Below are 25,414 nucleotides of genomic sequence, written 5' to 3' on the forward strand. Positions count from 1 at the left end.
GCACATAGAAGGAGCAAGAGCAGACCACAAAATCACAGAGTGTAGAAAGCACATCACAGAGCCCAAAGGGAGCAAAACCGACATCCCCCCTGTACTCGGTGGAGGCAACAGCAGTAGAGCTTTGAGGAAAAACCAACGATGAATGCATTCTGTGCAGCAAACTGGGCTGTGCAGCAAAGTACAACATAGGCTTTTGACTGATTGGTAAAGCGTCTTGTGATGGTGCAGTACGTAAAAGTGAGTCACAGAAAGCACAATGGGCTTGGATCATAACCATAAAGCAACAAGACACTTTGAGGCTGGTGGGAATCAGTGATAAACACATGTGTGAATACTCATAATAAACAGCAAGTTGCAAAGAAGCTGGGAGGTGGGGGTATCTCAACCAACAGTAATCCCTGACCTTTTCCTCATCCCCAGTTGCACTTTACCAGGACACCTTCCAACATATAACTTCAATCTAGTCTGATTTTAGAAAAAGAATCAAACATAAGATGAAGGAAAGACTCACCCGGTCATGACCACCACAAAGTCCATGACGTTCCAGCCGTTCCTAAGGTAAGACCCCTTGTGGAAAGCAAATCCCAGCGCGATGATCTTAATCCCAGCCTCAAAGCAAAATATTCCAATGAAGTACGGTTCCGTATCATCCTGCGAGAAAGAAGGAAAGAGTCAGTAAGAAACGATGAATCACCTCCAGCCAAGTACAAGGCCCATAATTATATAAGCCGTGGTTTTGTGGCTCCTCAAGACAGCGCAGTCAATAGATAATATACTGAGTGCAACAGCCAGTCCTCTTCAGATGGTCAGTGGATTTCCCATTCCAGCTACTAAGTAGGAGCCAGAGTAAAACTTTTTACAAGATAGCAGTGGTTTCAGCCATATCTCTGTGGCTATGTTTGGGAAAGAGAAACCTGTCTATGACATAGCAGGAATCTCCCAAGTGGGTGTTTCTGTTCGAAAGGTTATTTTGAACATTAGGTAATCAAGAGAGGGAATATTCCCAGGAAAATTCAATCAAAGTATACGTTTTCAGCAATAATGTTGTACTACTGAGAGATCTTCTAATCACAAGGTACCAATTGAATGCCATCTAATGATAGGATAAGTCAGTCTATTACCAATGTATGCTCTTCTGAGAGCAGGATGTGCAGTGGAGGAGGCGGTGCTACTGCTTGGGTGATTAAGCTTAAAGGATGTAACAGAATGGATAAAAAGTACAATGGAAATTCTTGATATCAAGGAATGTGTGGGTTTAGGGATCTATCTACAAGAGATTCTTTCAATCACATGATATATCAGAGATGAAAGAATCTATTAGATAGCTTTTTTTCAGACCATGCAATGGAAAACGTGAGTTTTACCATCACTGAACCTTGCAACAGAAGGTTGTGCCATGGAAGAGGGAAACTACAGAGACCATTGAAAAAAGACCTTAGTGATCCAAGGACATGGACTAAAGTACATGTCAGTAAGAAGGTAATCCTCCTGTCAGATAGCTTTCTAACTGAAGACTGTGCCCTGGAAGATGGGTTTTCTCTGTCAGGCAGAGAAGCTCTCATGTTCCTGTTCATTGAGAGAGCATCTTCTTAAAGGATAGATCATGGAAAATTGAGTTTTACTTTTAAAGAACCTTCCAATGGAATAGTATTACATAAACAGTGGAGTCTTACTGTTCGATACTCTTGTAACCACAGCATGCTCTGTGCAAGATAGGCTATTACTTTTCTAAACCTTTCCATTTAAAGGACGGGCCATGGAAATGAAAATGTGACCTTCAGAGAGCTTTCTAAAAGAAAGACATGCCAATGCAGCTGCAATTGTACCCAGGAATGCTTTACTAATACAAGAATGTGTAATTGCAAAGGGAATCTTACTGCAGGCCTTCTGTGGGAAAGGATGTGTCATGAAAGAGGGAATATTATTATTCCAACAGTAGACCTAATATGAAACAGCCTTCAAACCAGAGGATGTATCATGTAAATGGCAACACTGTCAGAAAGCCTTCGAGTCAAAGGTTGTGCAATGAAAGAGGGTACCCTACAATCTGGGAGCGCATTCCTATAGATTGATATTTCATGTAAGAAGTATTTTTACAGTGGCAGAGCCATCCAATTGAAAAATATTCAAAGGAGAGGGAATATTAACTTTAATGAACATTTTCATCAAAGCTCATGATGTAGAAAATTAAAAATTACATTTGGAGAACCTTCTATTCAAAGAGAATGGCATGGAAGAAGTAACCTCCCTGCTGAACAGACTTCCAACTAAAAGTTGTGCCATGAAAGGAGGACGTGACATGTCAAAGTCAATCTTACACCAGAGAGTCTTCTTGTACAACGATGAGTGATGGAACGAAGGATCTCACTGTCAGAGAGTCGTCTCAAAAAACAGTGGGTCATGGAAGGGGTAATCTTACTGGTGGAGAGTCTACTAATCACATGATGTGCTCTGGAAAAAAGATTGCTCCCATCAGACATCCTTTTAATGAAAGAATATTTGATCGAAGGACTTGCGTTGTTGGAGAGAATCTATATAATCGATAAAGGAATCCAATCACCGACGAGCATACCAATAAAAGGATGCTTCATGAAAGAGGGTATGTTACTATCAGAGACTTGATATCAAACAATGTGCTATTGAAGTCTCACAGCTAGCTTTCCATTCCTGATGTCCTATGGCAGAGAGAAGTTCAACATTCAAGCGCTTTCCAATCAACACGCCCTGATAGGGGAATTAATCCATTTGAAAATCATTGGATCAAATCGAATGCAGTGAAGGCAGTATTTTTCTGACGTACAACGTTTACACCAAGAGACATGCCAGTATGGAGAATCTTATAGTTAGTAAGGATAATAGTCAAATGATAGGTTGTTGAAGAGTAAATCTTCATGTCTGCAAGCATTCTAACAAAAGAAAGCTGGTAAGCTTTATAAAGAAAGACAACCCACAGAAGAAAGCAATACTACTTTGGAAAAATCTTTCAAAGTATTGTGAAAAAATTCTTACTGTCCTAACGTATCCCTTTGAAAATTTACTTTGGAAGGCCTTTGGATTCTTATAGAGCAACATGAGCTGTTCTTCTTGGTAAACTGCATAAACCCCTTTAAAATAAAAGTATTTTGCTCAATGGTGGAATCGCACATTTATCCTACAAGCTAATTCCTGACCAAAAGTAATTTTGCAGAAAGAGTGTAACAGGGAGAAGCCTAAAATCAATATATGGGTTTTAAGAGGGCTGCACAAATACTTTCCAAAGAGCTGTTTACAATAGATGAGACTAACGACTTGTTGTTGCTAGATCACAATAGGCCTTAGATGTCTCACTGTGCCACGTAGATGAGCTATCTGAGTTGCAGGTGAATGTGCACCAACATCAGTAATTTCTTAACATCTTTTGGTGCAGTAGACAGGAAGAAGTGATGATTGTGTCATTGGAACAAGCAGTAAGCTCAATGTAACAACTCAATGTTATTTTTTGTAAAGCAGCCTATCAGAGCGCAAAGTGTGTTAAGCCCCACAACACATTGTTTTCTCTGATTTAAGGACGTGTGCAGGCACCAGAACAGTTACTTTCATTCCTGCAACACTTCCCTGTCGCAGCAAACCTTGAGAAAATTAAGAATAGCACCATTGTTACCATACCACAAATCGGTGGCTGCTCCATAGCTCAGCGTGGGGAGGATACTCAGTCACCCTAGTGTTACTAAAAACACTGCAGTCGTGAAGCATATAATTCATGTTAAGGTAACAGTGGACATAATAGCTTTGGATATTTGAAACAAAAGATGCAATAGTAAAACTCCAGAATTGATGATAGAGCCGGCACAATACTACTGAATGCAAATGTTATTTATTTAAACAGGTGTTGCAACACGTAGTGATTTTAAGGGAGAGGGAGTGTCAGTTTTTTCACAAAAGACATTTACGAGTAGTAAAGTTTGACTTTTGTCTCAGTTAAACTTAAGTGTTAGTCTTAAGTATAACTTTATGGTCTCAGTTAAACTTACGACCAAAACTTAAGTTTAACTGAGACAAAAGTCTAACTTTACTACTCGTAAATGCCGTTTCTGAATACCGAAAGTCGTAAAGTTAGAATTTCATCTTAGTTTACCTTTGTGAATCAGGCCCACAGGGAGGACGGAGAAGTCTTATAGCGGTGAAACAAGTTGTTTTCCAATGCCGCTTTCAGCTTTGCTGACCAACTATGCAATGATCATATATTAGTCACCAGGCCTGGAAAGATCCTGTTCCGGCGGAAAGCTTCCTCTGACAGCCTGGGGCAGTAGGCACAATCAAAAGATTTGAATTACCCCACCCACCTAATTAGGTTAAACCGTATGATGTCCTTTTTTCTGTCTGTCACTGTCAGGTATCTGGTGGTGATAGAAAAAAGGACGTCATGTGCATCAGTGGTGATCTGTAAGTTTGGTGGAAGGTAGTCCGTTAAGGTGGCTGACATAAAACCCTTAGCCTCCCTGATGGATAGTGTGTCATCCACCAAACTGTAGTTCTGGCTCATATTCCTTAACCCAGTCTTGGTAAAAACATATAGTAATCATCTTCAAAGTACATGACAATAGAACATTTCGGAAAAAAAGGAATAAACCCCGGGCTTCTTAGTTTTTGCATGTCCTTCTCCACTCTCAGTCAATGGGATGTTTTCCTCTGAAACTACATGGCAGTACTAGGCTCTGATTTACAAAACGTGTGCATCTCTCGTAAAAAGGTAAAGACATCAATGTTGGCTGAGAGCCGAGAGAGGGGATCCACATGGTCAATGTATCTTACAGGAAGATTTGTTTAAATGACCGAGATGAAGACTAGATCATTTGTATAAGTGGAGTTTAAACCGAGCTACTGGCAGTATGACATTGGTGTGTCCACCTGGCATTGCATCTGATGCCCAAAGGGCAGCGGGAGCACGACAAAACAGTGAGCTGCAACTCGGGCGAGAAACACAGAACAAGGGGAGACGTCAGTACTCACCAAACGCTCGGACATGGGGGTCTTGTCTCCTTCCGGAAGGTGCTGCTCCAGGGCCAGGACGATGCAGTTTGCTATGATGGTGGCTAAAATCATGTATTCAAAAGGAGTACAGGGTGAGTTAAGGAAAGGAACGCTTCAGGCTGATGCCAGTGTGAATGAGAGAACATTGTATCTCACAGAGCAAAATAAACGTTATATATTGGGAAAGCAGCCCCTCACATGGGTACCTCTTACTTGTACCAGGGCACTGTTGCCCCCCCTCCCCCCCCCCCCCCCCGCTGAAATTGTGTTCTGTAGTAAATAGTTGGGTACAGGTATTTTCAGTTGGATATGGTCAAATGTCTGTCGGATTTCACCCCAGATGTTTACATGCACACACACAAAAACACTCACATACACACTCTCTCGCCTCTGCCTTAAAACGTGAATAGTGTGAACACTATTGTGTTTTAAGGACCCTTAACAATCCACACTCCTCTCTCTTTCCACAGCCTCTTAAGCCCCCCTCGTGTTCCTGCTTCTTATAATGTATTTTAACAAGTTGTGCCAACATGATTGTACGGAAATCTGAAGCTTGCACCCCCAATCTTATTGACCAAGCTACACCCCTATGGCTTGCATACCAGTAATGGCTTCAAGAAAAAACTCTGCATCGTTCTAGTGAATCAGCATATGTTGCTGCCACAAAGAATGCCTTACGGATACACCTGCATGACCCACTGGTAACACACATCTCTTGTGGAAAATAACCTATAACAGATGCTACTGCACGTTAGCTGTGTATTGTACAGGAACAATGGCATGTCCTACAGCAGTTCTAACTGGAACAACAGCGCATCCTACTCATATAAAGGTAATTATAGTAGGCTGTTTTCTCAGCCAAGGACAGGCACTCATGATAAAAGGGTTTTTCAAAAGGCTAAAACAGTTGTTTTACTGGTACATTGACATATTTTTCTACTACACATTACTTATTAGGCTTCAAATACGAGTACTTTGTAATTCTGCAACCCCCGCAAATCAGCTTACCCAGGAGTCTGAATTACAAGATGTGGAGAGCTTATGACACCCATTAGTTATTGGGTGCGATAAACTCTGAACCCCACTAATTGCCCCAGGTAGACATCGGCAGGTCACCCTGTCGATATTTCATCGGGAATTCCTGGAAAAAATAGGACATGTGGCTTTTGCCGCAGAAAGGACAAGAAAACTCCTTGCTGTGCCTTAGTTTTGAAGGACTTGAGACAGACTAGGTGACAACAATTATTGTGCCTGTTACATTTTTAACCCTGCAGTATTTTATTTTAACATGTGCAATAATCATCGCATCCTGGACAGGGCATTCATAATCATGGCTTTAATGATACCGGAGCTTGTGTTTTTGGTACAATAGTAGCTTATGTTGACACTACAGAAGGGCTTTGTGGTCCAAAGGTGTGTTTTCCTACTATGCCAGCCTGTCCGAGTAGGATCAAGACACATATCACTAGGGAATCAGTACCTCTTGGGTGGATCAGTGCTCCTTAGAGGTATGCCATAAAGTATTGCATCAAGACCATTTCTTACTGGTATCTTCCTAATACTTACATATCATAGTAAAACAACATTACTATACTGGCATGACATCACCTGGCTGGTATGAATGCATGCATATCTCGTAGAACAGAATGTATTGCTAATCAAAATGCAAGTCGAACCAACTCGTAGGTACCTCTTACTTCAATACTAGTGTGATTTACTCATACAACAGCATGCTTTATAATACTGAAATCATATCTCACTCTCACTGTTTCACATTTTACTGAAATAATAGCAACTCACACTGGTAGAAAAGCTTACCTCACTGAACAAATACATGCCTTATTGGTATATCACCAGGTATTTCTGATACAAGTTGTGCATTGCTTACAATAACATACCATGGTACAGTGTTACACATAGCTAAGGCGAACCAGAAAATAACTTAACGGTACAACAGCTTGTTCTCCTGTAACAACATGATTTTCTGCTGGACTGTGCCATATTTGTAGGATAAGACCTTAAATCAGAAGCAACTTGTAACAACACAACAGTATGTCAAACTAGTACAACAATGCACCTTATTAGTATTGACTGGCACAGAAGCACGTCATAGTGATGTGAAAATGTCTCATTAGCAAAACAGCTATTCATACTAGAGCAAACAAATCTAATAAGGGTACAAAAGCACATCAATGTGATTCAAGACTAGGTGTTACTGGAAAACAGTATTTTTTTTTAGAATGCAACAGGATATGTTACTAGTTATACGGTACTAGTTATGCACAATATATCCGACTTGAACAGGAAGCACGTCTTACTAATACATCATGTCTTATTGCGCAGCAACATGTTTTACTGGTACAACAGTATGTTATACTTGAACAATGATATCCCCTAATGTTGACAGAGTCTTACTTGTTCAACAGTATGCTTTACTGACACAAGACCACATTGTGCTGATCTAACAGCATACCAAATTGGGACACAGTCATGCCTTCACATTGATCTTCACAGTAAAATTACGTCTTACTTTTACAATATCAACTCTTACCAGTACATCAGCTTGCCTTATGGTTATAACAACAGAACTTGCAGCTACAAAATCATCTCTAGCTGGAGAAACAGCAAATTTTACTATTACAACAATAATTGCTTTAGCAGGCCAATCAGAAGCGTTTTTATTGCCCAGCTCAAAAACGACTTGCAATGCCCTTACCCAGAGAATCTAGTTTTAATCTTGGCTTCCCAGCTTGACCAAACTGTGTTGCCCTGGGAAATTATTTTCATGACTGTGGCCCATTTTCAGTGATCACCACATTTGGGAGCACCTAAGCAATGTACCAAAATCTCTCTTGTATATAGTTTAATAGACCAAATGTTGCTCCATTAATAAGAACAATAAAGTTTTTGTATAGGAGCTTTAAGGCAATGGATTTCACTCTAGGGTTTCTGAGGACAGAAAGGAGGAAATTGTGATACCCATTCGGAGGCCAAATATCACAATGTCAAATAAAGAAACCTGGGGGCATATTTACAATGATACTGTGCAGCACGGAGCTGCAAGCAATTTCACTGCACCGAGCTGCGTCATTTCAAAAGCAAAGGGATGCGTCATATTTATAAGAACACGCGCTTCCATGTGCTCTCCCCAGCACCAAAACAGCAGTCATGCGTGCATGGGTGCCTAAGGTGCAGGGATGATTGTTGTTGTGCAGGAAGGGGCACCTAACTGCACAAAAACAATAATTAATGGCATTTTGCTCCATGTATGTGTGCTGCAAAAGGTAGCACACATAGAAAGAGCATAAAACAAGGAGAAATAAAAGCATTTCTCCTCGTTTCACCACTTTAACACCTCTCCTGGAAAGGCATTAGTTTTTGCTGCTGCCTCAGATTTATGAATCCTTGAAAATCTGGGACAGTGGCAAAAAGCCATGGGTGTTGACATGCAACTTTGATGCAGAGTACTGCGTGAAAGATGGTCATATTTACAAGGCCTTGTAAAGCCACCCAAAGTGGCTTTGAATGGGCTTGTAAATATGGGCCAGCACACAGGGCCACCGGAGCGTCAAAAAAAGTGACACTCCAATGGCACTAGGGGCTTGTACATATGCCCCCTGGTTTCAATCCCACCTTGACAAAACTGAGTGACCCTGGGCAACTATGTTTATTAAAGAGACACCTTTTCCGTTTTAATCACATTGGAGAGCACCGTGAATTCATTAAATTCAGGATACACACTGCACAAACCATCTCTCTTTTGTACGGTTTAGTAGTCCATAATGTTGCTCTAGCTGTGAAAATATGCCTGTGTAGGAGACACAAGACGACTGGCTTACCTCTCGAGTCATTACTAAAATCATCAGGGCAGAACGGTTGTGATATATAGGATAAATTGAAACAATCCAACGTACACCTTTTCTTTCTTGTTAAAGTTCGTACCCTAGCTATAAATGAAGGAACAGTCGGCACACTTACGGAAGGGCAGGAGGTCCAGGCTGAGGTAAGCGCCGTTCTCCTCAGCCTCTACAGTGCGACGCTACCAGACATGGTGCAACAGGCAGGCCCGAGGAGATTTATTGCCTCACTACCGCTGCCTTATTGGTGCTGGTGCTGAGATTATTTCCCGCGTGGCGCGCAGAGCGCGGTCTCGAGGCCTCCACGTGCGCGCCACCCTCACCTAATCAGCTGTGTGAGCACGGCTTGTCAGCAGAGGCACGGCCGATGTCATGGCGCGTGCTAGGATTAGAGTGACCCGCGCTGTGAAACATGCCGCGCGCGCTGTCAGACTCGCCCAAGCAGCGGCGCGCGGGGCCTCCTCAAAGAGCACAGCGTGGGGAACGTCGCTCCCCCCCTTCTAACGGCGCTGCTCTTTTAGGAAAACTGCATGAGTTGCAGCATCGCCGACTAGAAAGGGAAAAAACACACCTTAATAATGTACAACAGCGTCCTGTTCTTTAACAGTTCCAACTGTATGTCTTGCAGGTTCAGAATACTTTACTGTTAAAACAGGGAGCCCGGCTTGCGCGGCAGCACGTGTTTTCTGTTATTGTAGCAGTATGATTAACAGAAGCAACTGTTGCTGCAACACTTACTCAGACCACGCCCTGCCTTACTGGGCCAGACACGAGAGCATGACTTGCCAGCTCGGCAGTATAGTCTACTGGTTCCGGAACACTGCTTATTGCTGCAGAAATGACCCTCATCAGTAGAGAGACATGTTTAACTGGTTCAGCATCTCTCACTCGCGCATCAGCAAGGCTTCCTGTCACATCATGTCTGTTGAAAGACCAGCAGGACAGACTCAGACGCCTGAGCTTCTGAGGTGAAGAAATTAACTACCATATCGGGTCATTTTAACATGTTATTTTTCAGAGCATACGAAGCGCCATTCAAAAACGAGTTATTCTTACAAATGGGTCAAAAGTTTGTCGTGCTACCGTACTCTTTCCTGGCAGAACAGCTTATTTTCCTGGCAGAAGGCTTGTCTGACTGGTACACTACAAACAAATTTTTATGCGCTAGAACGTGTTTTCACGTGTTGCCCAGCTCTTGCTGTTAACAGTAGTATGCTCCAGTCATAAAATGATGTCTTATTTCTACAACAAAATGTCCAATTGGTATAACAGACTTTACGGTCCACTCTTAAAAGAATTTAAGATGGGTCCAAGGAACAGGCACCCTGCCTCCCTCTTTTTCAGCAGGTTTTACTTATTCCAGACCACCTCCCGGCGAGATTTCTCAATGCAGGCAGTCGCGGATGGCCGCTACTGCTCATGTTGAGAAACTGTCTGTTTGCGTTAAGGAAGCTGCTGCTCAAGTAGAACATCTACTCGAACGGCAGAAAGAAGCAGCGCCCTCTTGCGCGTGGAGCCAATCTCGCTCATTTTACAGTGCAATACACATTCCCAGTGCCAAAAGTCAGCGCAAACTTGTGACAGAACGCACTCCACTGCTTGCGGAACTCCGCAAAGCGCTGCTGAGCTTTTGGCTCGCAGTTCTCGACAAACTCCACCCAAGCCCAATAATAGCTCTATTATGCATAGTAATGAAGGCAAACCCAACAAAAGACACAAACCTGTATGTCTGCCATTCAGATAACACATCGCCTTTCCATTTGATCAAACATATGTTCATTTTGTAAAAGTTAGTACTGAAAGGGACAGATGTCGCCCAGCATTAATACCCACAATACACGTAGATGTGAGTTTGGATTGATGTGAATGATCTACTAAATAGGAGTGTAAGAATGCCCAGCGGCTTAAAAAGTTGTTTTGCCGCTACGTGCAACTGGAAGAGACAAGGCTACCCACTCACTGGTGGCACAACACAGTAGGCATATGATATATGTGGATGGCTAAAGAGTCAGGCTTTTTTACAGCTAGAGTTACTTTGAAGTGATATGGAGGGCTGTAATAAAGTAAACTATTTGTTAATAAACTCGACTAAAACAATGTCACTTGGGGAAAAGCATATCTCGATTTTCCTTCTATGTACATTGAAAAAAGAGGGAGCAGTTCAAGAAACCTCAGCATTTTGAGGCCATGTTTTCTATTTCGCTAAATTGGAAGACACTTGATAAAAATAATGCTTCAAGCCAGCCTGATAACAGGTAATCTGCAATATTCAAGTAGTTTTCAGGGAGGATATTCTGCTGTTTCTGGAGGTTTAGATAAGGAGCTACATCACACTTGGAACGACCTCTCAGTAGTCTGTCTTAGTCAGACAGGACTTTGAGCAACAGGGCGTGTTCTTTGCTTTCCGAGTGACAGTCCCTGTCTGGTCCAGCTAGTTGACTGCAGACGGTTTAAAGATGCACAGATAAACATTTTATATATGTGGGATCTGAAAATTGCCCTCAATTCTGCCCCTGCATGGATTGTTGCAAAGAAAAATATTAACAGAGGAACACTTCCATATTAAAATACAATTATGCCAAGTTGGAAATACGCTAAATAGAATTAATCTGGCCTGCATTTGACATCATGACATTTTTTTTAGAATCAGAATGGGTTATTGCTGCTGAATCATATGGTAATCTTAGACAGCATTAAACGGAAGGGTCACATAAAAACTCTAACACTGTTGTCACCTTGGAGATAACTGACAGAGATCCAAGTAACCAATTACATTGTTTAATTTGCTACAGTTCAAACTGAATCAGAAAAACAATTAGACGGTTCTTGAGACGGACATACATTTTCTTCAGTTTTAAAGATGGTATGAAATAGTTGACTGAAAAAAACATTCTTTTTATCACTTTGTACTATGATGTACATTAATATACAAATAAACATTTAAATTGAAATAACAATAGTTTGTCCCGATAGTACAAGAGCATGTAGGCAGAGTAAGTGTTGGGGAGGGTTGTTTCTCACCACATGCAGCAATTAAAGGGTGAGATGGAGGCGGGGTGCCCAAGCGCCCCACCGTTCCCCAGAGCAAGTGCAAGTAGAGATAAAGTAGGGGTTTACAGAGTGTGTAAAATGCTCCTAAGTGAAGCACACACTAAGGTGCGGTAACTGTAAGATAATGGTTTCCTCCAGGTTTGAACTCTTATGTAAAAGAGTCAAACTTCATGAGTCCCTGGAGGGGGTCCGGCTATCTGTAACACTTTCAATATGGCTCAGGACCCATAGCTCTAACCTACTTGGCCTTAACAGAAACCCCGTCAGTGTACGTCACTTAGGAGCATTTTACACACTCTGAAAACCCGTACTTTATCACTACTTGCACATAGGTCCTGACGAAAGCCAGATATTAACACAAGAACTGGCTGAAACTAGTTGACCACACTGCATGTGGGAGCCCATAGCCACCTCCAAACACATCACAGCCTTGCTTTTAACACTGCCAAGGGCCCGTGAATAAATTACCCTTGACGATGAAGCATGCCACCAACTAGGTTGGTGGGTGTGGGCCTTCATAAAAAACAAAACTGTTTTTTCCTGACACACACTACATGAAACCAATAGATCTCAAATTTGAGAGTATTGGCTCTCCCATTGACTTTTTGGCAATGATTTGTAGCTGTACTGTATTGCAGTGTGGCCACATTGCAAACTTGCTAAATATAATAATAATAAAAAAGGACTATGATGCATTCAGCACTAATGCACTTAAAAAAAGCACATTAGCCCTGCTTGCATCATAGAGCTTTTTTAATGACTTTTAGCCACACTGCATAGCATCCATGCTGCTGAAATTTTGCTAAAGCCAATAGCTCTCATAGGAGATACCTACTGCCTCTGCCAGTGCTTGTTTAATGAAATGTTCATATCTGGTCATGCAAGAGGAACCACGTGGCAGTTGCTTCACTGAGTGTTTGAAATCTTCACTAGAGGTTCAATCGCCAGACGATTATGCTGTTACCATTTTACTTCCCTTTTACAATACTCACTTAGAGGGTATTTCATTCCTCTCTTTTGGGAACTGCTAACTATGGTTGCATCTTCTTGCGAAGAGAGAGGATGGACTTCCACAGCATTGTGCGTAATTTCTAAATTCTCCCCTCAAGTGTTCTGAGTCTGTGCTCTTCCAAATTTTCTAGAGCACCCTTTTTGTGTATGTAAGCGACATTCAATTGCAGACCATAGAGATGGGTAAATAAAGAGTGCTCTTGTTTCTTCTTGCCACATTGCCGTTCTCCTTCAGCCTTCTTCAGGGACTGAGACACAATCTTACTTCCAAGCCATGTCTCTCAGGTCCTTATATTTACTTGTAGAATTTGTTGATGCCTAATAGCAGGAGGATTTGTCAATATGGCCCTTTATTGACATGTATTCTATACTCACCTGCCGTATAAACAAGGACGTTGATTGGCTGATGCCCCAGCTTTTCTTGCATAACAACCTTTCTAGAATCAAGAGGGAATTCAGTTGCTCATAGTTGCTATGAGAAAAAATCCAACCTTCAGGTATAGTGTTACCCAAGAACTTCTGATTTAACTAAAATGGCATCAATAGTACTTACTTATAGGGCTTTCAGCCAGCCCTCTTCACATTGGTCTGTTATTGTTTCATTCACAATTGTTTCACTTCCTTCATGGGGCAAAAGTGTCAGCCCACTTCAACAGTAGCTAACATCACTGTGAGTGATGGCATGCTACCCCTTTATAAGGCCATGTCTGAACTGGCTTGGTGAGTAAAATAACGATGGATTAAATCCAGATCTGTGACTGGGGGTGAATGTTTTGCCATTGTGCAACATTCCGTCCATCATCTTGTGTGTTTTGCTGTTCACCCTATGTGGGAAGGGTATGTCCAGATGTGAGTCCCTTGCTCACTACGCCACTGGAGTCAAGCTATCCAGGCTGAAGACGGCTGATATCCAGAAACTGGTCCTAGGATGCTTGATTCTGGTCCAGGGAAGACATGGCTTGGCAGTTCGGTCTGGACTCTTCCCATGAGGCCCAGGGACAATACTGATTTGCATATGGCCATGTCTGAACTGGGGTGGCTTGGTGAGCAAAATAACGGTGGATTAAACCCAGATCTGTGACTGGGGGTGAATGTTTTGCCATTGTGCAACATTCCGTCCATCATCTTGTGTGTTTTGCTGTTCACCCTATGTGGGAAGGGTATGCCCAGACGTGGGTCCCTTGCTCACTACGCCACTGGAGTCAAGCTATCCTGGCTGAAGACGGCTGATAGCCAGAAACCGGTCCTAGGATGCTTGATTCCGGTCCAGGGAAGACATGGCTTGGCAGTTCGGTCTGGACTGTTCCCATGAGGCACAGGGTCAAGGCTGATTTGCATATGGCCATGTCTGAACTGGGGTGGCTTGGTGAGCAAAATAACGATGTTTTAAACCCAGATCTGTGACTGGGGGTGAATGTTTTGCCGTTGTGCAACATTCTGTCCATCATCTTGTGTGTTTTAACCTTTTATAAGGAGCACATCCACAACTCAAAATAGTTTCGCACATGCCAAGGACTATTATATTAATGTGTACTTTTTGAGACCAAAAACGTATTTTTGCTTTGAGACATTTTTTTAAATATATTGTTAAGGACATATCAGCTTCTCCCAACAGTAAAGTTTTGCAAAAACAGTACGAAAACGAGCATTGACAAAATCAAAAAGCTGGTGGCCAACGCTAGACCTACTCGCTTTAACACTGCTTGTTTTGAACACTGTCCAGAAAAAAGTGCACTTCCCAATGATTATATGAATCTTAAGAAGGTCAGTGACCTAGCTCTCCATCCCAGCAGCTCCCCTGTAGTGCCACTACAGCTGCCCCTTCACCTCTCTGTAAAGGTAGCTGTTCGAGGCCCTCCTCTACCTGCAGGCTCCTGCCTGCGCCTCATCCCTAGTGGTCCAGTGGGAGGGCCTTGCTCTTCTGCTGGTGTCTGCGCCCATTTTTTTCTGTTTCTTGTCGGTCTTTTTGCTCTGGTATTTTTTACTGTGTCTTTTAATTTCCTGTATTTCTGTATGTGTCTCTGTACTCTGTCTCTGCACATGTGGCCTCTGTTTGTGCCCTCTGTGCCTGTTTTCTCGCCGTCCTTTTCCCACCGCTGCTGCCCCCTCTTGCCCTCCCCCTGCCGGTTCCCGCTCCCACCTCCCAGCTGCGCTTCCCTCCCCATCCCTATTTAATGGCGGCCGTGCCTAAGGCGCGCATAAGGCAAGCCCATCTGCGCCCGACTGTGACCAGCACCAGGGACCCTGGCTCTCCGACCACCCACCTCTACGACTCAGCTGACCTCCTTGCACTCAGTCCTAGAAGAAACAATAACTGCCAGCTGTCTACGCCGAACACCACCCATGGCCAGTTGTCCTGCAGACACTGCAGAAAATCCTTCACCACCCTCCGCACCCATGCTGGTCGCCACACCCACGCCAGATGCCAACACTCCTGAAGCCCTGAGGTGCATTCTTCTCAATGTGCCTTCCGTGCACAGATATTCTATAGAGATCTGGGACCTCCACAACACCCTCTCGCCAGAAGTCTCCTTCTTCAAGGAAACCTGGGCCAACGCCTCATCTGACCCCCACATCGAGACAGCCATCCCTGACAGATACTCTACGTGGCTCCCTCGCCTACAGACCCCCTTGGACCTCAAACTTCGTTCACCACTACCATCGCCGATCTCATTGTGTCCACGCCATTGCCTCCATAGACTACATAATCATCGGAGACCTCAACTTCCACCTCGACAACCTCAGCGACCCCAACTCTACCACCCTCCGGGACAACCTTGCCAACCTCCGACTGAAACAGCACTTCACCACCCCCACCCACAAGACAGGAAACACCCTCGACCCCATCTTCACAGGAGGAAACAACATCCACTTCAGCCACACCATCTAACTCCCCTGGACAGACCATAACTGCATACACTTCTCCTTCAACAACACCACCACCCATTAACCCACACTACTTCCACCATGAATGAACTGGAGCAAGGTCGCAGAGGAGGACCTTAACTCCACCCTCAACTACGATCCCCCTTCCAACTTGTAAGGCAGCAACTCTGCAGCCAAAGAACGACACCAATGGATCACCAACTGCGCATATAAGCTCGCCCCCTCCGCAACCCCAACAGACAGCTCCCCATGAAGGCCACCTGGTTTACCTCCGACCTCCAAGAAACCAGACACGCCTGCAGACATCTTGAGAAACAGTGGAGGAACAGGAAAACCACTGAAGACCAATCCACCTACAAGAACGCCATGACAGAATACCACCAACTCATTAGATCCACCAAAAGGACCTTCATCCGGAACAAACTCCTCGCCAACTCCAACAACTCAAAATAACTCTTCAGCATCATCCAGGAATTCACTAAAAAACCCCAGCGAAGCCAGGGAGGTCACACCCTCCCAGGACCTCTGCAACAAGCTGGGCTCCTAATTCCATCTGAAAATTAAGGCCCTATACGACAATTTCAGCTAACAGACTCCAGAAACCTCCCCTTCCCCCAGCAACGACAGCCAGCTACCATCGCCTCCTGGACCCCGCTTAACACCGTAGATACCGCCACGACCATGAAGAGCACTCAGTCAGGAGCCCCCACAGACCCCTGCCCACTGCACATCTTCCACAGAGCCATAGCGCCTGAGCTACGACGCACCATCAACGCTGCCTTAGAATCCGGCACATTCCCTGATGACCGGAAACGGGCAGAAGTCAAGCCCCTCCTCAAGAAATCCTCTGCAGACCTGGCAGACCTGAAAAACCACAGACCTATCTCTCTCCTTCCCTTCACGGCCAAAGTCACCACGAAGATCGTCAACGCCCAGCTGACCAACTTCATTGAGGAGAACGACATCCTCGACCCTTCCCAATCCAGATTCTGAAGCAACCACAGCACAGAGACTGCCCTCCTCGCCGCCACAGAAGACATCCGCACGCTCCTCAACCAACGCCACACCACGGCCCTCATCCTACTAGACCTCTCTGCAGCCTTCAACGACATCTCCCACTGCACTCTCACAGCCAGACTCCACAACGCCAGCATACAAGGCACCACCCTCAACTTGCTTAGCTCCTTCCTCACCGGCAGAACCCAAAGGATCATACTCCCGCCCTTCCTCTCTGAACCCAAATAGACCAACAGTGTAGTACCCCAAGGATCATCTCTCAGTCCCCCGCTCTTCCACTTCTACATGGGCCCCTTCTCCGCCATCGTCAGACAGCATGGCCTCATCACAGTATCATACGCCAACGACACCCAGCTCATCCACCCCCTCAAGAAGGAACCTGACGTCACCAGACTCAGCTTCCAGGAAGGAATGAAAGACGTCGCATCTTGGATGAGCAGCAGCTGTCTGAAGCTCAACTCAGAGAAGACAATAGTCTTCATCCTCGGACCCACTCCTTCAGCTTGGACAACACCTGGTGGGCCACCGCCCTTGGCAACCCACCCACCCCCGAGACCACAGCCATTACCTCTGCATCAAATTCGACTGCTCCGTCACCATGACCTGCCAAATCAATGCCGTCGCCTCCACCTGCTTCAACAAATCCTCATCCTTTGCAAGACCTTCAAATAGATCCCCCCCGAATCCAAGAAGACCATCACCCACACACTCATAGCAAGCAGACTGGACTACGGAAACTCCCTCTACACTGGAATAAACAAATCCCTGCTACGCAATTTCCAGACCATACAGAACACCATGGCCAGACTTGACCCTGACCCGGAGCTGCACCCCTGCGCCTTGAGACCTTCACAGGTGAGTAGCGCACTTCACAATTCCCTGATTGATTGATTTGCTGGGATAGGTTTTTTGCTGAAGCAAAAAATTAAAGGGTTCATTTGAGGTTGTCGAGTGATGGCCAGCTTGAAGTGAGTGAACTCTATTTCATTGCAAGCCATTCTCTTTGAGCATAATGTTATTTTGCCTCAGGGTTTTATCATTCTCCAATTGATTAGCTTTCAACTTCTTGAAAATAAGAACTGATTTATTTTCCGGCCAATATTGTTGAGTCTCCTGAGCTGATTCTGGAAACGGTTCTCTTGTTTGGCAACTGTATGGAGATGTCGGCATACAGCGATGTACAAATGGGATACTGTATGATAACTCTCTGATGGAAGCCAATATGTTATTAGTAAAGTGACTGAAGACTTGCTCGCCTGCTCTATGTCCTTGTTTCAGACTGTAGTATCCATATCTGTCTGCACCTCCCATTACCTCATTCAGCATCATAGTGTGACCAACCATGGGGTGTAACGGCTGCACCTCTGTGTTTTTCATCCAATACCTCTGGCAATGCCATTGTGAGATGGGACGCTGAACATCACTGCTTCCCTAGTGTCTGTCTAATCTTTGCAGGATGTCAGCAAGTGCAATGCTGTGATCTGACACTAGGGGCATATTTACAAGCCCCATGCGCTACTGGAGCATCACTTTTTTTGACATTCCAGTGGTGCTGTGTGCTGGCCCATATTTACAAGGCCGTTCAAAGCCACTTTGCGTGGCTTTACATGGCCTTGTAAATATGGCCCTCATTCACACAATACTCTGCATGAAAGGGGTTTGTTGTGGATATTGCTGTAGGTGTTTTCATGCAACACCCATTGCTTTTTGACACTGCCCCAAATTTACAAGGATTCGTTAATCTGAGGCAGCGCTAAAAACTAAAGCCTTTTGAGGGGAGGCATCAGTGTGGAGTTGCAAGGAGAAATACTTTTATTTCTCCTTTTTTGCTCTTTCTAGGTACCTGGCTTGGTAGTTCAGGCTGGACTGTTCCCATGAGACACAGGGTCAAGACTGATTTGCATATGGCTGGGTCTAAACAAGGGTGGCATGGTGAGCAAAAGAACGATGGATTTAACCCAGATCTATTGACTGGGGGTGAATGTTTGATTTGCTCTGCATTCCGTCCATCATCTGTGTGTGTTTTGCATACTATGTGTGCCTCATTCTGCAGCACACATAGAAGATGCAAAACACAATTAATGATTGCCACAGGAAGGTGTCCTTTCCTGCACAAAGACAATCATACTTGCACCGCAAGCACCCTTGCACCATGCAAGGGTGCCTGCATTGGCACACGGCTGCTGTTTGTCCGACGGTGCAGGGGAGAGCAAAGAGGTACGCTGTATTCTTGCTGTATTCTTGTCAATACGGCACATACATGCGTTTTTAAATGACACAGCCCGGCACAGCAAATTTGATTATAGCGCGGCATTGCGACATTTCATTTTAAATAAGCCACTGGGTATCAGTGCTACACCAGTGTTGTGCGTGTGTGTCTGTGTTTGTGTGGGGGAAAGAGAAAGTGTGAGTGGGTAGGTGTGCTCCTTCGGCTCTCTTCTGCCATTCTGTGACTTGACTAATGCATGGCAATGTTACACTGGTGGGTGGGTGGGTGTGTACTCACTGTAGGAGCTCAGTCAGTGCCATACTGTGACTGGGCACAAAGAGTCACTGTAATACTTGTGTGTGTTTGTACTTATGTGCTCTCTGCAGAATCGGCTAAAACCATGTTGTGACTGTTCAGTGTGTGCCTTTGCTACACCGGTGTTTGCACCCTTCAGGATCTTGAACAGAGCCACCGAGACCAGGCAGTGGGTGTCAGTCCTGCACCCGTGTCTGCTCCCTCCAGGACCTTGGACAGAGCCACCCAGATCAGGCAGTGGGCGTCACTCCTGCGGCCGTGTCTGCTCCCTCCAGGACCTTGGACAGAGCCGCCCAGACCAGGCAGTGGGCGTCACTCCTGCACCCGTGTCTGCTCCCTCCAGGACCTTGGAGAGAGCCACCCAGACCAGGCAGTGGGCGTCACTCCTGCACCCGTGTCTGCTCCCTCCAGGACCTTGGAGAGAGCCACCCAGACTAGGCAGTGGGCGTCACTCCTGCACCCGTGCCTGCTCCCTCCAGGACCTTGGAGAGAGCCACCCAGACCAGGCAGTGGGCGTCACTCCTGCGGCCGTGTCTGCTCCCTCCAGGACCTTGGACAGAGCCGCCCAGACCAGGCAGTGAGCGTCACTCCTGCGCCCGTGTCTGCTCCCTCCAGGCCCTTGGACAGAGCCACCGAGACCAGGCAGTGGGCGTCACTCTTGCACCCGTGTCTGTTGCCTCCAGGAGCTCAACCAATGGCATAGTCTGACTACCGCTGTTTCGCCACATGATTTACGTCATCAAGGACCTCAGCCAGTGCCCTGTTGTGACTGTTTAACGCTGGTACCTGCTGCACTGACTAGGGTGTACCGCCTAGAAGAGCTCAAACAATGCCATCTTCTAACTAGCCACTAGGGGTCACTACTGCACCAGAGTTTGCTCCCTCGAGGACCGAAGCATCCGCCAGAGAGACTAGACACTGTGTGTCAATGATAAGTCAATCACTTACGTCATTATCCCAGACCTGTCACAAACAGGTCGTGGGGGCATTAGAGGGGGCATTATACCCCAGGCCTTGCGATTTCGTTAGCCCTTTAGCAACATGTTTTCATAGATTTTCAATTTCAAACAACTCTACTTCTTCATTCATAAAGGGGCAATTGACGTGGCCAGGCCATTAGATGCCATCAGGTGCCACCTTTTCTCTTTTCCTAAAGTACATTTTTGTAATACTTAAAAACAGTTGCTGCTTATTTTCCTAGACACGATGGAAGAAGACTCCTGAGACCCCGGCATTACGTTTTGACCCCAGGCCTCACATGAAATTCTTACAAGCCCTTATGTTCTCTCATTTGTTGTGATGCATAGGGGGGGAGCTGAATTCTGACCTCATGCCTGGGTCAGTACAACGCCAAAAGTATCAACACGTGACAGACTGAAGCAAAAAAAGAAAACTATAATGGTCATGCTATATCAACTGAGCATGAGAAATTAAGGAGTTTTTTGAAGCAATGTCTTTGCAGCTCTAAAACTTCCCAAAGAAACTGTTTCAAACTATGAAAAGTGCCAGCGACTATTCAAGTGAACAGATAGAGAAAGAGACCTTTACAAGATAGATTTGAGGGGCGGGCACTGTGACATGTTTAACCGTGCTTCTGGGGTATTTTGTATGGCATGTACTGTGCAGTGCCAAAGCGATTCGGTCCATATGTGTCTGGGTTGCTAGGATTCCATAGTAAATCCGAGTCTGGTAATGTGTGTGTAGGTCACATCTGTAGGTAGCGCTGTGAAGCTAAAATGCTGGGGGCATATTATCAAGGCAGGCGAAATGAAATCATCGCCGCCTTTGCGGACGCAAAGCAGCGATAATTTCATCGCCCTATTAGCAAGCTGTCGCTAACATCAGTTAGCGACTGCTTTTAGGTGCTAGCGAGCGGTTTGGGGCCCGCTTTGCATGTCAGCAATATTCATCGCTAATGACATGCAAAGTGGGAGTACCCAACGAGTTAGCGACAGAAAGCAGTCGCTAACGCCGCTATCGTCTATTAGCAAGGCAGGCGTTGCGATAAATAAATTTGCGCTAAGCGTGAATATCGCTAAAAACGAACACCTGCTCCAGATCAGTTCTTAACCTGTATATCCAATCGGAGATGGATACTCAGGTTAAGACCCTATTGGCGTTCATGCGTGAATATCGCTGGTTTTCCAGCGATATTCACGCATTTCGCCGCTATCGCTGGATATTTTTTCGCATTGGAGATAAACGTTGCTAATAGCACGTTATCTCTGCGATATAATCTGGCGATGCTTGGTGATAAAAAAATGTTGCTATGTTTCTTTAGCGATAAATATCGCTACTTGTTGATAATATGCTCCCTGGTTATCCATGCGTTGTACTTTAGCCAGACGAAGTATTGAACGAGGTTTATTGTTCTACTTTTGTTGCTTTTTTGTTTTTTTAAACATCCTCTACGGGCTGATACATCAGTTTTTTAGTTTGATTATTTCCCGTCGTGGTCTGGCGATCGCCTCCCCACTTCCCATCATGGTACAGCCATTGCTGACGTGTCGCCATTACGCATGCCAAAAGAGGGGACCTGGGCGTGCACCGCTCGTTCTGAAGCTTCCAGGATGGTGCACCTCGGAACCACAGCCTTATGAAGCCGCTCCACGCCGTGTCGATACCTGGAACGTACCTACCACGCCAAGGTCACCCCAGCTCCCACAGGGGGACCTGTCAGGTCCATTCCTATTTCGAGCAAGTCTTGTTAGAGTGCAGGGCAAATGCGCGTGGACTAGTCCCGTCACTTACCCAGCTAATCCACCTTTGCTTTTTGCAGCGGCGTCAGCAGCACGGCACAGTGAGCAGAAACGCATGATCTGCCCCAACGTTTGATGGGCTGCGAGCTACTGCACGTGGAACCGGCGCTGAGCGTGCAAAACATGCAAAGCCCAGAATGATGTTTTTCATAAAGTATGTGTATTTAGCCCGTGGTCGATTAAACAAAGTCCATACAATGATTCCATTTATTACAATAAAATATTCTCTAAAACGAAACCAGTATTCAGCCATCACATACAGAAAATATTTGGAATCCCTTGTTTTCAATCATAGTAAAACATTTCCATTTCATGTCCCAAAGCCTACACATCCCTAAGTCTACTTAATCTTTCCTTATTTGCAATTAGGAAAAGCATTATTACACAAACCATATAAAAAACTCCACAACTGGATACAAACTTCAAGATCTTGTGTCTCTTAAAGATCTGGGGGCATATTATCAAGGGGGTTTATCTCCGCTTTTTTGGCTTTAAAAGCCAAGAAAGCGGAGATAAAATTATCTCCCTATTACCTAGCTGTCGCTAACACCAGTTAGCGACAGCTAGTAGGAGATTGCGACCATCTTGGGCCCCACTTTGCATGTCAGTGATATTTATCACTAATGGCATGCAAAGTGGGCGTGCCAAGATGTTAGCGACTGGAAACAGTCGCTAACATCGCTATCTCCTATTACCAACTTTTGGAGATATTCGCGCTAAGCGCAAATATCTCCAAAAGCTAACACCTGCCCTGAGCAGTTCTTAGCCATGTTATCCAATGGGAGGTGGATAACATGGCTAAGAGCATTAGCTCGGTAATGCATGAATATCGCTGACTTTTCAGCGATATTCATGCATTGCGGCCGATTTTTATCGCATTTGCGATAAACCTTGGTAATACCTTTATCTGCGATAAAAATCGCTGCAGCTCAGCGTTAATTTTTTCACGCTAACCAAGCAATAGCGATAATTATCGCTATTGCTTGGTAATATGCCTCGATAAGTCTAAAACAAAAAGGTATCAGGGAAGCCAACGCTGCCACAGATTAATTTTCTAAGTCATTTTCATAAATCTCACGACATTTTTCTATGCCATTCATATCATGTCCTTCGGGTAAAAATACTGCTCTCAGTGGCAAAAGAAAGCGGGTTAGGAAACAGGTCTAGTCCCCCTTCTGCTGCTATCACTGTGGGCTCTGCCTCCTGAACGCAGACTGATAGCTTGCAAAAAACATAAATGGCTTTCAATTTTCAGACCGCCACAAAATTCCAAGTCACTAGTCCTGTGTTTTTTTAGAATATTTCTCACTTTATGTGCATCCGAGTGACATAGGGAACCGTACGCATAAAAAATACTAGTGGGCCTGCATTGTTGTGGTTCTGCCTAGTAATTAGGCTTCACATATTAATTACTACAGAGCCACAATGTTAACGAAGACATTCATTCAGCTCATGCATTTCTGTAATTTAACATCTCGTCTTCAGCAGATTACCTCTTCCTTTTTAGCTCTTTTAAATTTAAGCAGTGTACCGACTTCCACCAGTATTGCACAAGGCAGTATTGTTGGGTATCCTATCTCTGCATTACTCAACAACTTCACCTTTATAAACACACTAGCAACAATTCTTGAAATATCTCACCAAAGTGATCTATGCTTCATCACGAAAGGCGTTGCTCGAAAGGGCCAGAATGTTACCCCTTTAGGACCCTTGGGTTTTGTCAGTCAAACCCTCAACTCAATCCTGGGTAGCTGTGGCACTGAGCAGCAAGGCTTGCACAGAGTAACACGTGTAAAGAATTTGAATAGCACCAAAACAATTGAAAAAAATCGACACAACACTCAAGAAATCCAACAACAATTTATAAAAACAGACTGTACTCATAAGAATTTAGACACTAGAAAAAAAAGATCTGCCAAACGGTTCTGAAGATTTAGATTTTAGAAGCAATAATAAATCAATGCAATTGTACTCAACCGATAACAAGTCTTGGCAATATCAACGAATTGGACTGTTAGAAACTTTTTCCAGGAAATCTTAGATAAGTTTCAATACAATCAGAAGTGCTTGGGGTGACCAGCTCCAGCAGGGAGCTAGCGAGGGGGACCAGCAGGGTCCTCAAGAACAGTTACATTCACAAGAGAAGCAGTCCTTCAACAGTTCCAGGCACTTTATCTGTGTTGCAGTGGATTCCTATGGAGTGGTCCTGATGCAAGGGATGAAGGATGCTGAAGATGCTCTAAGGATGCTGTGGAGATGATGCGGTTGACAGGAGAGGGTCAGGGGGTACTGGAGGCAGGCTCACTTCCAACAAAGTCCTCTCCAGTTTGACCGGTCTAGTCAACACTTGACTATCAGTTGCCTGCTGTCGTGGTCACAGACCAATCCTTCCTCAGTTGATACCTCGCTTCTGAGGGTCCCAGAAACTCTCTGACAGCACTCCCAGGCTCAGCGAACTCCGGTGCAACTCTGTACATATGGTCTTAGCCCTCGGTGCTGCACTGTGGGGTGGTAGTGGCTTGAAGACTTTGTGCTACCAACTTGCCCAAGCAGGCTTTCTTCAGCTGTTGTGTCCCTGTGCATGGAAGAAACAGGAGGCCAGTCAGCTGGCCCTTGGAGTTCTCTTTGCTTGACTTGACTCTGGAGGTACCGTCTCCTTGAGCAGGACATGGTAGACACAGATATTCTCTTCGCTAGCCACCAGGTGCAGCTGGTGAAGTCCTTGTCGGTCTAGCCTCTCTTTGCAGGTCCATTGGTGCAGCAGGGCACTTTTTCTTCAGTCCGTCTTCCAAGTTAGTAGAGATCTGAGGCTTGAGTGCAAGGGGTGCCTCCTTTATGCTCAAAAAGTGCCCTCAGGGCAGGATGCAGTTGGTAACCAATAGGCTACCAGGTTCCCTCCCACCTGGTGACCACTTCCTGTGTAGAGTGGCATCTTGCTATCCTAGGATTCACCATTTTTCACACTCACAAGATGGCAAGACCCCATCACCTGGTGTACAGACCTCACTTGCCCACCTCTGGGGTGTGGCTACCTTAGGGCTACACACCCACGGGGAAACCGGTTTGGCAACTGGTTTCCCCACTCTGTCTCCTTTGCCAGCCAGTCTACCTCAACAATGGGGCAGCCCTCCCTCAGGGTGCTATACAGCTGCCCTTCAAAGGCAGCTTCACCTTTAAAGCCTGCCTTTTGAGGTATCACCCAAGTGGCTTCCTGTAGGAGGGAGTTGACACCCTCCTGGCTTGCAATCCCTCATTGTTCTCCTTCCTGAGAGTCCTTTGCATGTCTCTCCAGGAGGGCA

General features: G+C 45.1%; 1 protein-coding gene across 14 annotated transcripts in view; it reads right to left on the reverse strand.

Annotated features, from left to right (window-relative positions):
* The window catches only part of CACNA1A (calcium voltage-gated channel subunit alpha1 A), a 1,308,076-nt gene that overhangs the window by 1,153,628 nt on the left and 129,034 nt on the right, over positions 1 to 25,414 (reverse strand). For all 14 annotated transcript variants that reach the window (XM_086961990.1, XM_086962030.1, XM_086962039.1 and 11 more), the window contains exons 2-3: positions 4,990 to 5,095; positions 512 to 651 (exon numbers count right to left, since the gene is read on the reverse strand). In XM_086961990.1, the coding sequence (XP_086818116.1) occupies positions 512 to 651; positions 4,990 to 5,095 (246 nt within the window). The remainder of the gene's footprint in view (positions 1 to 511; positions 652 to 4,989; positions 5,096 to 25,414) is intronic.

Source organism: Lissotriton vulgaris, chromosome 1_1, assembly GCF_964263255.1.
Source record: "Lissotriton vulgaris chromosome 1_1, aLisVul1.2, whole genome shotgun sequence".
NCBI lineage: Eukaryota > Metazoa > Chordata > Amphibia > Caudata > Salamandridae > Lissotriton > Lissotriton vulgaris.